At 39.7% G+C, this 14,297-nt stretch overlaps 1 protein-coding gene across 1 annotated transcript; it reads left to right on the forward strand.

The window, feature by feature from the left end:
- Window positions 1–356: 356 nt before the first annotated feature.
- Window positions 357–14,200, forward strand: LOC145481649 (transient receptor potential cation channel subfamily A member 1-like). Its single transcript, XM_081460169.1, has 12 exons — window positions 357–743; window positions 1,247–1,381; window positions 1,917–2,289; window positions 5,239–5,579; window positions 6,399–6,672; window positions 7,014–7,344; window positions 7,611–7,813; window positions 8,153–8,488; window positions 8,872–9,688; window positions 10,466–10,675; window positions 11,301–11,476; window positions 12,010–14,200. Exons 2-12 carry the CDS (start codon window positions 1,327–1,329, stop codon window positions 12,224–12,226), a joined length of 3,333 nt encoding a protein of 1,110 aa, XP_081316295.1. The 5' UTR covers window positions 357–743; window positions 1,247–1,326; the 3' UTR covers window positions 12,227–14,200.
- The last annotated feature ends 97 nt before the right edge of the window (window positions 14,201–14,297 follow it).

A 14,297-nucleotide genomic window follows, 5' to 3' on the forward strand; every position in this document is an offset into this window, starting at 1 on the left:
TGCAGCGAGAAATTGAGGGATGTATTGATCAATATTATGTTGTTCTGTTCTCTCAAGCCTCAGGGCCAGTTTGGAAATTAATTTATCGTAGGCGGTCTATTATTAAAAAGGGATAAACACAGAAGTTTTGCTTGACAGACTGAAGTTCATTCTAAGGAAGTGAAAATAGTTGAAAATGGCTTACCAAAACGCATTTTGCTGCTGTTGTATATTTGGAACTGCGTATCCCCCACCCCACCCCTCGCCAAATGCGAGTCATTCTTTATTTTCCGGTTTTGTTATTAAATACTTTAAATAACATAAAATACTCGATTCCATAAGCTTTTTAGCTTTTACTTTAATCGTGTGTCAATTAAGGTTATGTTTGTTGAATGTCGCTGAATCGCGGGTGAGTTTCAATACGTTCGAACGAATGCTTTGTCGGTGTTTGTTTCCAAGTTTTCGTGTTGCGTAGTGACGATTCGACTCATCCATAAGTAATGACACTGAATGTCACGCAACTAAGTCACAAGGTCGGTCTCTCTTAAGTGTTGTTCGACAGCAAGTTAGGGTATACGTTTTTCCCTGGCTAATATCAGCCACAAAGACCCATAACAGTCACCACAGTACGTAATGCTAAGTCGACCACATTTACATGGCGGTTAGTCAATAAGATGGATCATTACCACTTGAAACGATTTTGAAAGTCGGAGACGACGGTTGCATCCGCTTACGCTTCAGCCATTGATAGTGAGTACAAACAGGTAAGATATCATAAAATATTGTCAATGAAACGACACAAAGGAGTTTTCTTTCGTTGCGAATTTTAAACTTGTGAAATCTGTCGCGTTCCACGGGGTTAATTTGTTAATGTTTTCTCATGACGTCGCTTGATAAAGAAAACGTTAACATCGATGAGTATTGATTTCATCCCGCTCAGTTTGTTGCTGTGGAAATCTTTATGTGGATGTTATGCACTTTTGCACCATTGTGGAGGTGCGGTTTTAGGTTATTCTCGTCAATTTGATCTGCTTTCCACCTTATAGCCTATTCTCCTGGTTTAAAATTCATCAGAATTCGTTGAGTTTCATCGCTTCATGCATCATTTGCCATGTCAAATCAGTAGCTATAAGTTAATTGATATGATCGTCTCTTCAGTAAATTGCTCGGGAACGTTCAGTGAGCGTTTACTTTCTCAAAGAAATTATATTTGAGCACAGAATTGTTTTAAACTTTTCATTGCAAGATATCATTGTTATTCTCTCAGTGTTAGTTGCTGGCAAGGATACTAATGGACAGATCTATCCAAGAGACTGATTGAATTGGCGAGTCGAGCGAGCTGTTAAAATGGCGGACGTCAATCTCACAGAGGAGCATTACGTAAGATTCGCGAACGGAAAAGGTACAAACTTTGTTCTACTAATCCAGACTTGACCTTGATAACGAGTAGTTTAAGATTAAACCAAACCATATCGTTTTCATTAGTAATAAGGTAAAGAACCAGTGCACTTCTAAATTAGTTGATCTTAGTTCGATCCGGTTTAATTGATTGACTAACTGAAGGCATACTGATTATGCAACATCCACATGGCTTACTGATGCGCTATTTAGCTTAAAGAATATATATAACATGTATGAATTTGTTTTTTACCGTGTTGGAACAATCAGGAATATATAATAACTTTGTTTGCTTGTCGTGATATTCATTCCCAGACAATTGCTTCTGCTGGTCTGAATATGGTACACTGTAAACGACAGCTGAACAACATTGTTACTTTGCGTTTGACAAACGGTCCTGGAAAACAGTTATTTTTGTTCTTTTTGTCTCTCACTTGATGCCTTCACAGTACTTTGTTGCATACATGTTTCAGCGCGGAGGAAGCTAGTGACGTTAGTCACTCTGCTTCGCTTCATGATGTTCGTCTTTGTTATTTCAGGGAGCCCGTCAGGCGCGTTTCGCAAAGGAACTTCGCCTGGGAGTAATACGGTCAGACCCCTCGAGAAAGATGACACAGGCATGGAGCTGTCCACGTCAGGCAAAAAACCTAAGGGACTGAACCAACATCATGTGTTAAAAATGTTATCACAGGGGAAGGGTACAAGCATTTTCGAAATTGCAAATCAAGGCCTGCAAGAAACAGGGATAGTAGACAAAGAAGTATTATCGGCTAAAGATAACCAAGGCTTTTCGTTACTGCACCATGCTGCACGATGCGATCAAGCTAAACTGGTGAGCTTTTTGTTGGATAACGGAGCAGATATCGACATGAAAGGAGAAAACGGTTGTACCGCCCTTTATGTTGCTGTCAGGTACGTAACATCACTTGTTTCTCGTTTTTTTTTTTTAATAATCACTTTTGGAAAACGTTATGTTACCGAGAAGAGGGGAGGGGGAAGGAGGAGGTGGTGTGGGATTAAAACTCGTGTGTTGTTTACACAGAATTTTCGGGACGACCTTGAACCTTCATCTCTGCACAGATCTGTACAGCACTACTCAGTCGACGGTTGTTAGATTCCCCTTTCCCCTCCTTTGTCTTTTAATTAAAAAAAAAAAAAACCCTCGATGGTCTCTTCCACTGCGTTGCTTTTCTCGACGAGACATCCTCAGTTTTGTTAAAACTGGATAATAGCTCGACGGGTTAAAGGAACGTGGAAAACATTCAATCATTCCAGTTTTGTAGCCCAGGAATAGTCTTTTTTTAAAAAAAAAAAAGAAAAAAAAGAGAAAAATGAATAACGCTGGAACATGTTCCCCCGAATAAGAAATTTGCACGATAGCGTCATTTGACTACAGTTACCCGTATCATTCATTTTTCTGTTTCTTATGCTTATTAGGACAATTGTTATTTAAACCACATTGGGGCTTCAAAATTTAAACAATAAAGGAAAACAAGTGAATTCTGGTGATTGAAGTCTATTGACGATATCGTGGAAATGTGCTATAGACTGATTCGGCTAATGTGGGATGATTCACTTGGGAGGTTGCAATTGTTGTGTACAACCTCCCGTGCAATCAGTTGTGTGTGACAAATTGCACAATGGTAACCTCCAGCCCTAAATTAATAAGGTGAATAAGGCGATAATAATATCTCAATAACGTGGCAATAAGGATGTAAACACCGGCTTTAGCCCAATCGGTTTATAAGTTATCTACTCTTGCTCTGAATTAGCATAACACTGTCGCACCTCCTCATACATAGCGAACATATTCTTTGTAAGTTAGAGGAACTTGGGAAGAAAAACCTGTCAGCAGGTGTTAAGTTAGTTATTCACTTTCTTCAGGTGTATCCTGCTGCTAAACAGTGTAAGCACTCCGTCTGTCTCGTGAGAAAGTAACAAATGAATTGGTATGGATAACAGTTGCTTTTAGAAAACAGTGAGTCCTAAGAAAATAGCGCGCTGATTGGTTAAAAATCGTGTTTCAATAACTAGATAGAAACACAGAACTAGCACGAGCTGTTGACGTAATGAAGGCGCGAGCAAAGAGAACTTACATTTTGATAATCAAAGTTAACAAGTTGTTTTCCTTGTTTTGGTCGCGGTGTTTTCTAAAAGAAATAGAAAACATGTTCTCTGTACATGTTTTCTGTTCGGTCATTGTAAAATTCAGACTGCAGACTGCAGACCGGGGGTAAAATGCAGACTGAGGGTAAAATGCGGCAGACTGCAGACTGCAGACCAGGGGTAAAATGCAGACTGAGGGTAAAATTAAAATATTCTATTGCATCTTACCTTTGTTTACGTCTCGGCCATTTTGAATTTTGTTTACGCGATTAGATCTGGGACCGACCAACTCTTGCAGCGCAATTCCTTCATCCTGTTTTCATCGACAAAGGTTTAATAACGTTCAAACCACCGCGGGTCTTAGTTGCTTCAAATGGCCTTGGAATCGTTCGGAACGCGAGGCAAGCAAAACACGACAGCACAACAACAGGGCAAGCTAAACTTGTAGGCATCGAGCCTAGTTTGTGGAAGACATTCAATCTTTGTTTACGACTTACTATATCAAGAGGTTTGTGAATTGGTATTCGCTGAAAGGTGACAGTCGGCTATCCAAACACGAGAAATTATCACATTTCGGCGTTCTCAAGTAATCGTTAGTATGACCATTTTGTTTGAAGAGATGCCGAAACTCGACGTGTACAAAATTCAATTTCTAAGTGAGGCCTTTGTGTGTCTCGTGAGTGCTGACGTGGCATTTTACGAACACTATTATTTTATCCTTATGACTCGTTTTTTATTATTAATATTTTATTCTACCCTCAGTCTGCATTTTACCCCTGGTCTGCAGTCTGCAGTCTGCGGTCTGCAGTCTGCAGTCTGCATTTTACCCTCAGTCTGCATTTTACCCCCGGTCTGCAGTCTGCAGTCTGCGTTTTACACTGACCGGTTTTCTACTTCTTAAGTTAAGTACAATAGCGAATAAAGGAATGTATGCTCTGAATCTTTGCGGTAAGACCAGTCTAACAAAAAAAAAAAACGAAAAAACAGTAAAAGCGTTCGATATCATTAAACTTGTTGAGAATTAAGTAATATTATAGTCCTAGTGGATTTTTCAACTGGATTGTCAAAACGCTACAGAAAATTTCTGATATTCCCAGCCAATTTTTGTTTTTCTGTATGTCCATCGCAAGTCAATCCATGTCAATCACACCTAAGCGTGAACGGTCCAATAGCGATGAGGTAACTATAATCCATGGACTTGGCTATAGTGTACGTGTTTTACATATAATTTTTCATATAAATTTTACATCTATATATGTTAACGCTTTCCACTCCTATACTGAGTTTTCTTTTTATCCTAAAATAAATGTATTTAAATTAATTGAGGGGCATATAATTAGTTTAAATTACTATATCTTTTTCTTTCAACTTACCTTTCCTTGCGAGTCAGTGGAGAAATAAAGACAATGCAAAATTCAAAATACTTATTTAATACAAAATATAGAAAAGTAAATTAACCGTCGTCGCGAGTTTGTGTTGACGTTTTGAGCGTTAGCCCTTCGCTAGAGCAAATACTTTAATCCGGCGAAGGGCTGCAGCTGAAGCTCGAAACGTTAGTTTTTCCAACTCGCTATGACGTTTAATTTACCAATATCTGCAGCTTCGAATTCATTTTAATAAATAGTTGATGTGATCGATTTTCAATTCGTCTGCGCTAGTCAACTGGCAAACTCGCGGCCGTATTCCGTAGTGTTATCCTCAATTAAACTGAGATGTAGCTCCCTAAACGAAGTGAATTTTTTATCCTCTTTCTAGGCATAAAAGCACCGAGGCTGTAAAAGTCCTACTTCAGCGAGGTGCAGACCCTTCTATACCAGACGACGAAACCGAGACACCCCTTCTCTTTGCAGCACGACGGGGCTACAAGGATATCGCAGCCCTCCTGCTTGAGGATACCAGGACAGAAGTTAATTATGTAGACGCAAGAAATTTAACGCCATTTCATGCAGCCTGTTCTAGTGGCGACCGTTCACTGTGCGAACTGCTCCTGAAGCATGGTGCTGACTTAACTGCAAAGACAAAGAACCGGCTCACTGGATTGCATTTCGCTGCTTATAACGGTGACGATGACATTTGTGAACTGCTCGTTTCTGCAGGTATGTTTCAATGATATCTTTCAGTGAAGACCCCGGACCCGGAACTATTTTGGTCAGATTTATACCGACTTGAGGAAAAGAAAAAGACAGTTTTCAAATTGGACCGTGGAATTTGGAGGGGTGTTTCAAAATCCAGGTCATGCACATCTACTGAATCGAAAAGTAGGACAATCTTGAACTGAGGTGAAAGGTCATAAAGCTCGCATTTCTGCCTGAATTACATAACTAGTGACAGTGAAGAATGATCATCGCAGTTAATTTTCCAATTTAAGCAATTGGAAAGAAGAAGCCTGAAAAAAATCAGGGCTTCAACGGGATTCGAACCCGTGACCTCCGCGATACCGGTGCGATGCTCTACCAACTGAGCTATGAAGCCACACATTGGGAGCGAGGTCAATTAATTGAGTTCATATCTTCCCGTGAGAAGTGAAATGATGTGAAGTTTAAAATGTTTATGTTTTAAAATGTTTATGTTTAAAATCATATAAAACTTCACATCATTTCACTCCTCACGGGAAGATATGAACTCAATTAATTGACCTCGCTCCCAATGTGTGGCTTCATAGCTCAGTTGGTAGAGCATCGCACCGGTATCGCGGAGGTCACGGGTTCGAATCCCGTTGAAGCCCTGATTTTTTTCAGGCTTCTTCTTTCCAATTGCTTAAATCGGAAAATTAACTGCGATGATCATTCACTGTCATCTACTACGGCAGTTCATACATGAATTATTTCATATAAAACTTCACATTACATAACTAGTCTTATTTTACAGGCGTTTATATCACTTACGTAAGCAGAACCATTTTCTTTCTTTCACAGCCCACAAGCAATATCCCTCTTTGAAGAAGTTTTTAGATGAAAAAGATGTTGAAGATACCACTGCCCTACACATCAGCTGTAAAAAGGGATGTACTAAGTTCGCCGAATTATTACTGCGGCATGGAGTGGATTATGAGGCGGTGACAGGAGTGAACCTCAGCTCCCCGCTCCATCTAACTGCTATGCATGGTCAAGAGGACATAACACGACTGCTGATTTCTAGTGGAGCGGCCACTGAAAGTAGGGATGCACTTTTGCAGACACCGTTGCACAGGTACGGTCACATGTATGTAAATAACGTTCCGACCATTGTGTAAGTTTTCGTTTCCCTCGCACGCTGATCACTATATGAAATTGCTAAAAGAAAACGCTCTGACGTGTTTAGAGGAGTGGAAACCTTTGACGTTCTTTTCTTTTGCAACTAATGTGGTCATCTGTTCGCTTTAGTTTTTCATTTGTTGACCACGAGGTCCATAATTAAGTTGGTACCAAAACCGCTGGTAACCAGTTTTAACATCTTTTCTTGTATGGTGGAATCAATGACTAGTCCTGCGTTGTTTAAACCGGGGCATTCCACTAAATTTTGTCTTACGATTTAACGAATTGCTTTTCTAGGGCTGCGGCATTCAATTATGTAACAATAGCTCAAATCCTGTTGGAAAATGGAGCCTGCAAAGAAGCTAAAAATATGATGGACCTAACTCCATTTTTGGTTTCTGTCCTTCATGGTGGCATTGAAACTGCTGAGATGTTGCTGGATCAAGGAGCCAACATAATGGCAACCGATTCCACTGGTAACAGTTGTCTTCATTTAGCCGTTCAACACAGCCAAAAAGAGATGGTTCGAATGCTGCTGACTCACAGAGACAAAGGGAAGTTTATGGAGCTCAGGAATAATGAGTTGAAGACGGTGATGCATCTCGCCGCTACGCACGACACCACAGAGGTGAATGAAGGGTCTCTTCTACTCGTAGTTGGGAAGGTGACCGGCGTAAGGATGGCCGATTGCCTAAGTGCCAGGTTGAAAACTAAGGAGACGCCTAAAGAGTCTTTTAGCGCTGCTGCTTAGTTTGGAAAGTGTTAGCTGAATAGAGTAGGGTCAGGATTACAAGACCTTTAAGGACCACGGTTCAGGGTCAAAAATGTGCTTTTCCACATGCAAGTTGAAGTCAATATTTACACAGTGCTATTATGGTTTTGGTTTCTCATCAGATTCTGAACATCCTTCTTGAGGACAGCTATTTGTTTGACCAACGGGACATTAACGAACGGATACCGCTTCACACTGCGGCCGAAAATGGATCATTGGAATGTGTCGATTCGCTGTTGAGATGCAAAACGCTTTTAACGTACGCAAACGACAGGGATAAGCAAGGAATGAGCCCGCTTCATCTCGCAGCTTCCAACAAACACGTGTGAGTTATCTATTTCTATCGTCCTGAACCCCGCAATAAGCTAAAATCCCTTGGTTATGACAGCCACCTTCCTTCTCATGTAAGGCCATTTTTCTATGTTATAATACGACTACCCAATTAACACGGCGAGATTTCAGAGTCATGTCTTGAAATTTGCAATAATAACCATAAATGTTAGTTTTCTCTGGAGAAATGATTGCGTGAAAAACAAGGAGACTATATAAGAAAAAGAAAGCTGGCCTTCTAGTTTCTTACACATCTCACCTATTATATTGATTGTAGTTAGAAAGAAGAGAGAATCTCTTAGACTTAAAAGACTTACTGTTTTTACATTTTCAGGGAGACTTGTAAACTCCTGATGGGGAAAGGTAGTGACGTGGCATCGCTCAATTCTCATCAGCGTACTCCGCTTCATTTAGCTGTCCAAGCTGGTTCACTCGAAACAGTCCGCCTTCTGTTGAGTCCTATGCTGCCAAATACACTGGAGATTAAAGACGCTGACGGAAACACTCCACTTCATATTGCATGCTCGCTCAATCGTCTTGAAATACTAAGGTTCTTCTTGGACCAGGGAGCTGACGTTACTGCTTTAAACAATGAGAACATGACTTGTCTGGATGTCGCTATCGAGTGGGATTCAGTTGAGGTGGCGAAGACCCTCGTCAAACACAAGAGGTGTGTTAACGTAGGCACCGTTTCAATCTTCCCCCATATAACCCATCTAATTATAATTATTGTGTTCCAGTTTTCTCTGACCTTTGTAGCATTTGCCCCCTCAGCAAACCGTATTTCTGAGGCTTCCATTCTACCGTTCGAGACGGTGATGTGACATAATAGCATTGCTCAATATGCCAGAGCACGTTTGTATTCAGCCAGTTTGCAGATCGGACGTGTAACATTTTCTTTGTTGTTGTGTGGAACAAAGGGAAGGGCAGACGTCTATACGCAGGCTAGCACCAGACTGTTGCAAAGCTGTGGACTTGTCTAGGTCTTGGGAAAAATATACTGTATATGTACTTGCTCTTCTGGTATCGTTAATTTTTGTCTTGTTTGCTTAGATGGAAGGAAGTGGTTTGCCTCAATTCTACAGATCAAATAACACCCATGGAAAAGCTGATAAGAAAGCTCCCTGAGGTGGCTGAAATCGTTTTGGATCAGTGTATTAGCTACAACGACCTGCCAATCACTCATCCAGACTTTACGGTGACTTTCAATTTCCATCCTTTGGACCCGCCCGATGCTATAACCAGTAGTCGCTATTTTTTTGGTCCTGCTTGCATGGCGACCTACCGTCGAGAGAGTCTTTTAAATCACAGTGTGACGCAAATGCTATTGAGATGGAAATGGCTGGCTCTTGGAAAGTTCATTAACTACTTGAACTTCTTGTTTTTCTTCGTTTTTCTTCTATTGTTCTCTGTGTTCATTATTGAGGAAAGAGGCAAAGTAAACCTTTCGCACGGTGATGCTAGCGCCACATCAGACACATCAAAAGCGATGCCAGCGGTGATCTTTGCGTATTTGATTATAGGCCTTTCGAAAGAACTAGCTCAGATGTTATGGTTACAAGTAAATTACTTCAAAGATTACACAAACTATGTGGACTTCGGTATGTATGCGTGTACTTTCATCTACATCCTTCCTTACGTGATTAGAGACGACCTGTACGGTGACATTGAAGTACAGTGGACTGCGGGAACATTGGGTCTAATGCTGTGTTACGTAAACCTAATTCTCGCTCTACGTCGAGTGAGTTCGGTGGCCCTGTACGTGACCATGTACATCGAGGTGCTGCTAACGTTTATTAAAGTGATCCTCATCTTTACTACCGTGCTTATTGGCTATTCGTTAGTCTTCTATGTTCTACTGAAACAAGAGGTAAGAGAGAAAATTGTTTAGGCGTAGATCAAAGTAGTTGTTTATTGAGAGGAAGCTCTGTTATTTGCAATGAGAAAACAGTTCGACACAATACCGAAGGTTTAACTTCTCTGCAGCGACCATCTTTGGCGGTTCACATATTCAACAAAGTTTAGTGGAAGGCGAGAAAGGGGCGGGGGGGGGGAGGGGGAGGGGTTGGATGAGAGGCTGGATGAGGAAAGAGAATTCAAATACAAAATGCATCGGCCGTTGTGTTTAACTTCTTTTTGAAAAAGATTGGAGGTTGCCGATAGAAAGAGACGGCCGTTAGTGAAAGTTCCACAGTGATAAAAGTCAGCGAAAAGAAACTAGAACGTTTCGACACCATTTTAGCTTCATTTACAATCAAGTAGAACATAACGGTTGCAATATTGCATTTCGCTCGTTAGACATACGAATTGATCATGAAAGATTGACTGAAGAAAGAAAACTGTGACATTAAGTAACTGTATCACGGTAATAGAAGCGAAGATGGTCCCATAGTTCTTTCAAATCATTTATAGCCATTAACAATTCGACGTGAGAAATATTCCCTTCGCTACGCATTTAAGGAAAGCCTTTTTCTTATCCTATGTAACTGAGATCAGGATATGAAGTTTTGTATATCGCAAAACAAAGTAAAAAATATAGTTCATGTAAATAAGGAGTAAAACTCCATACGTAATGGCAAAGTGTCGTTGTCGATGTTACGTTGTTTCTCGGTCTCATTTGTGTTTCTGATCTCTCCTTACGTTTCAGGATAACTTTTCATCCGTTTGGGTGTCGTTTGTGAAAGTATTTGTGATGATGATTGGCGAAATGGATTACTCGGACATATTGTCTGATAACGTTGTGAACAGTGCCAAGGTCCCAGGCACAGACATGCTCTATGTCCCATTGCCAGAGTTGTCGTACATCATGTTCATGATGTTTGCTCTGTCAGTCTCTATAGTCCTGATGAACCTCTTGGTGAGTTAATACAATTTACTGTTAGCAACACAACAGAAGTATGCCTTTTAAACCAACGCCTCGGCAATACGATGGCCTTTTGGTCTGAAGAAGGCAGAGTGGTCACGTGAAATGCAGCCACGTCACGTTTATGATCGGAGAAAAAATAGGGTCCATCTCACTTATTTGGATAGTTGAAAGAATCCACGGTTTTATAGTCACATGGCTCTTATCAATGGCGTGCACCTATTCGATTATCGAACTTACTTGAGAAACCACTTTTGTGAATGAAAAGTATGGCCGGGTTTATTTTAAAATATCCTTTTTTTGCTGTTAATTTAGTACCTCAGTTCTTAACCACCTCTTAAACCCGCGTGCTAGGTTAAACACTGCGTGACTGATTAAAAATTCGTTTATGAAAGGTCAATGATCACACACTTTCAATTGAAAAGAATATATTTCATTTCATAATCAGTTTTGAAAAAATGAAACTGAGAGCAAAAGAACAAGAAGCAAACAAACAGTCAAACAAACAAACAAATAAAAAAACAAACAAACAAACAGAAACAAACAAACGAAAGGAGAACACAACATCAACCAAGTAAGATCTGTCAAACTCGAACACTTGGTTGTTTTTGTATTGCAGGTTGGCCTTGCAGTTGGAGACATTGATTCAATCCAAAAGACTGCAAGTCTGCGAACTCTTATTGACCAAGCCTTCTTAGTGGATAACATACAGAAGAAGTATCCGAAAACGTTGTTGCGCCTAGGTTATAAAGAGTCCATGGAGATATCACCGAACCAGAATACTTTTATCAAGAGGTGGGTATATCATTCTATAACGTTTCCTCAAAATACTGGGATATCTTATCTTACCAATTATGTTTTGCTGTACATTTTTTAAAATAATGACTTACCAATTCTTTTCTCAAAAGACCAAGCAATATTTACAACTTTTTAAAAATAATTTCTTTTAACCAGTGGCGATTTTCTTTAACGATGAAAAAAAAAGGGATTTTCTTTTACTGCTTCCCAATAGATAATAACATGAAAGGGAACTGTTTTCACGGGCAGCTTTTGAAAACTTTACTTTCAGTGGACCTTTTCGGCAATACGGTGGCCATTTTGAATTCGATCTATTGTTTTGAATAGCCATTATGGGATGCTTAGGGGGCCAATGTGTATCAGATTAAGTGTAGCGGCTAGATGTTGTTGTTTCGAGTTATGATTGGCTCATTAGGCTGACTGCGATCTTTGAGATTGGCCAGAGTGATAACCTTCGTTTTTGTTTAGCGGAATTCAATTTAAAATCGCTCTAAAGCATTGTACTCTCATTTGTTCTTTATTTTTTTCAGGTTAGCCTTTGCTGGTGTTGATCTCTCAGATGACGAGTTCTTGGACCTCATTCGCAAGAAAGATTCTGATCAGAACAATGATGAAGAAGATCTGGACAACTACGATCAACAACGAATCGAAAGGCAGGAGGAAAGAATCAAGACCCTGCAAGCTACTGTAGATGCTCAGACCGAACTGCTGAAAGCTATAGCCGATAAACTACAAATTAAAAAATAAGTAAATAATGAGGAGAACATCATTATCGTCTGGTTTATTTATTTATATATATATTTATTTATTTATTTATTTATTTATTCATTCATTCACTTATTTCTTCATTTATTTACTTTTTTTTTTCGGTTCAGGTGTCGTTCTCTTACCTTTTCTATCCTCTTAATGAGGAGAGCCTTTTGGGACTGACCTGGCTCTACAAAAAAACAGGCATTGTTACTAGGCATACCAGCACGAGTGCCTACTTTCTAGCTCAATTTGTTTGTTTATTTACAGTGTCGTCAATTAGAATAGCAGTGCTTAACATGAACGACTGAACTGATTAATTTATTTACTTCTGCCTTCTCTATTTCTTTTTCTGGAAAGAAAATTTTAAAAATGCAAAGGGTTTTGAAGGGGTGTATACCTGTAGTCGGGGAAGCAAGAATTAGTTGATTCAGGTTTGCAAGACCGCGGCTGAGTCTTCAATTTTGTCTCGAAGTTTGTAGTAAGGATACAACTGTTCGCGCCGTAATGGCCAAAACGCTTTTTGCAGTTCTTTCAAGTGTTTGAATATTCTTTAATTGATTAATCGAGTAATAAGAAACGGGACCTTTATCGGTGTTTCAACGACAAGTTGCCCGCAAAAACGGCTCGTGTTTTTTTGATATAGTTTCCTTTGCGCTCTTTATGTACGCTTCTGATGTGTTACTTTCGTGTTTTTGAAACATTACTTTGGCGCTTCATTTGGGTGACAAACAAAATCGCCTAAAATCGTGTTAACAAAAACTTACATATAGCATCGTTAATTTATACGAGTTTCTTCAGCTGTGTAAACCTTCTATGCGGATAACAAATTCATTTGCATTAAAATTTCTTCGAGTTTAAGGTAGACTGGCAAAATAATTAAAGTTATAATCGCTATGAAAATTATTGAACCTCTCTAATAAAGAACCCGTTTAGCTGATTAGTGGGGAAGTGTGGAGGCTGTCGAGGTCCAGAGGTACATGTACTGATAATAAATCTGCGTAAATCCGGCCAAACATATACATATGGGTGCATGATTTTAGTATGTTTGTAAAATTCTCTGAAGAAGTCTAGGACAGTTAAACGAACTACAATAAACAAATTTTGTGGCTTCAGTTCCGCGAGTGCTGCTCACTGCGACATAACCTTTAAAAAAATGTTTTAAAATGTTTTCTTTTTCTCGTATAATAGTGTTTGAAACACTAAATTATACGCGCGTTTTACACAGCTGTCGAGATATCGACACCTCAAATCTCCTGGAGCAAAATCACAGGCGCTTTAGTTGCCATTATCTTATTAGTGACCGCGCATTTTTCCCAATGACAGCAGCGAGTTTAAGTGACTGCGACGGCGACGCCGAGGACAACGTCGATTAAAAAAAATGAGTTTAAATTTTACCTACGAATCTCGGTCATTTAGTTTGTTTATCTTTGTCAAAAATATCTCTAAACTGAAAATGGAACACAGCGTAAAACTCGAAAAATAAAATTTAACAATTATCCGTCGTGGTTCACGTTCTCCACACAACGTAGAATTTGGTCATTTCACGTTACTAGGGAGTTTACGAAACCACGTCTTGCAGAGGACGGCAAAGAAATGAAGCAAGAATTGTAACGCACGTGCACAGCCATTGTTCTACTCATTAATTCTTTTGTTCAGTGACGTTCCCGTCGCCGTTGCCGTCGTGGTTTCGTAAACTCCCTAGTGTTTTACAGAAGACGACACAGAAATGTACCAAGAATTATAACGCACGTGCACAGCCATTGAATTGCACATGAAACCTTTTGTTTAGCGACGTTCCCGTTGCCGTTTACTTTGTGGTTTTAATCTCCCCAATAAAACTACTGAGCATTGTAATATCATTCTCAGTTCAGACCAATGTGGAGAGATGAGTCAATATTAAATGATAACATCTCGGGTGCCTTTCTCTCATACTTTTTATAATATGGTGTATTAATTATTTATTTTCATGATTAGGGCATGCCGTTTTTTGGAAAACTCTCAATTATTTTACAGCTGGTTGGAGCTGAAATCCTCATCTCATGAAAATAAGTGGCGAAGGCTAATTTCA

The sequence above is a fragment of the Orbicella franksi genome, chromosome 3, assembly GCF_964199315.1.
Source record: "Orbicella franksi chromosome 3, jaOrbFran1.1, whole genome shotgun sequence".
NCBI lineage: Eukaryota > Metazoa > Cnidaria > Anthozoa > Scleractinia > Merulinidae > Orbicella > Orbicella franksi.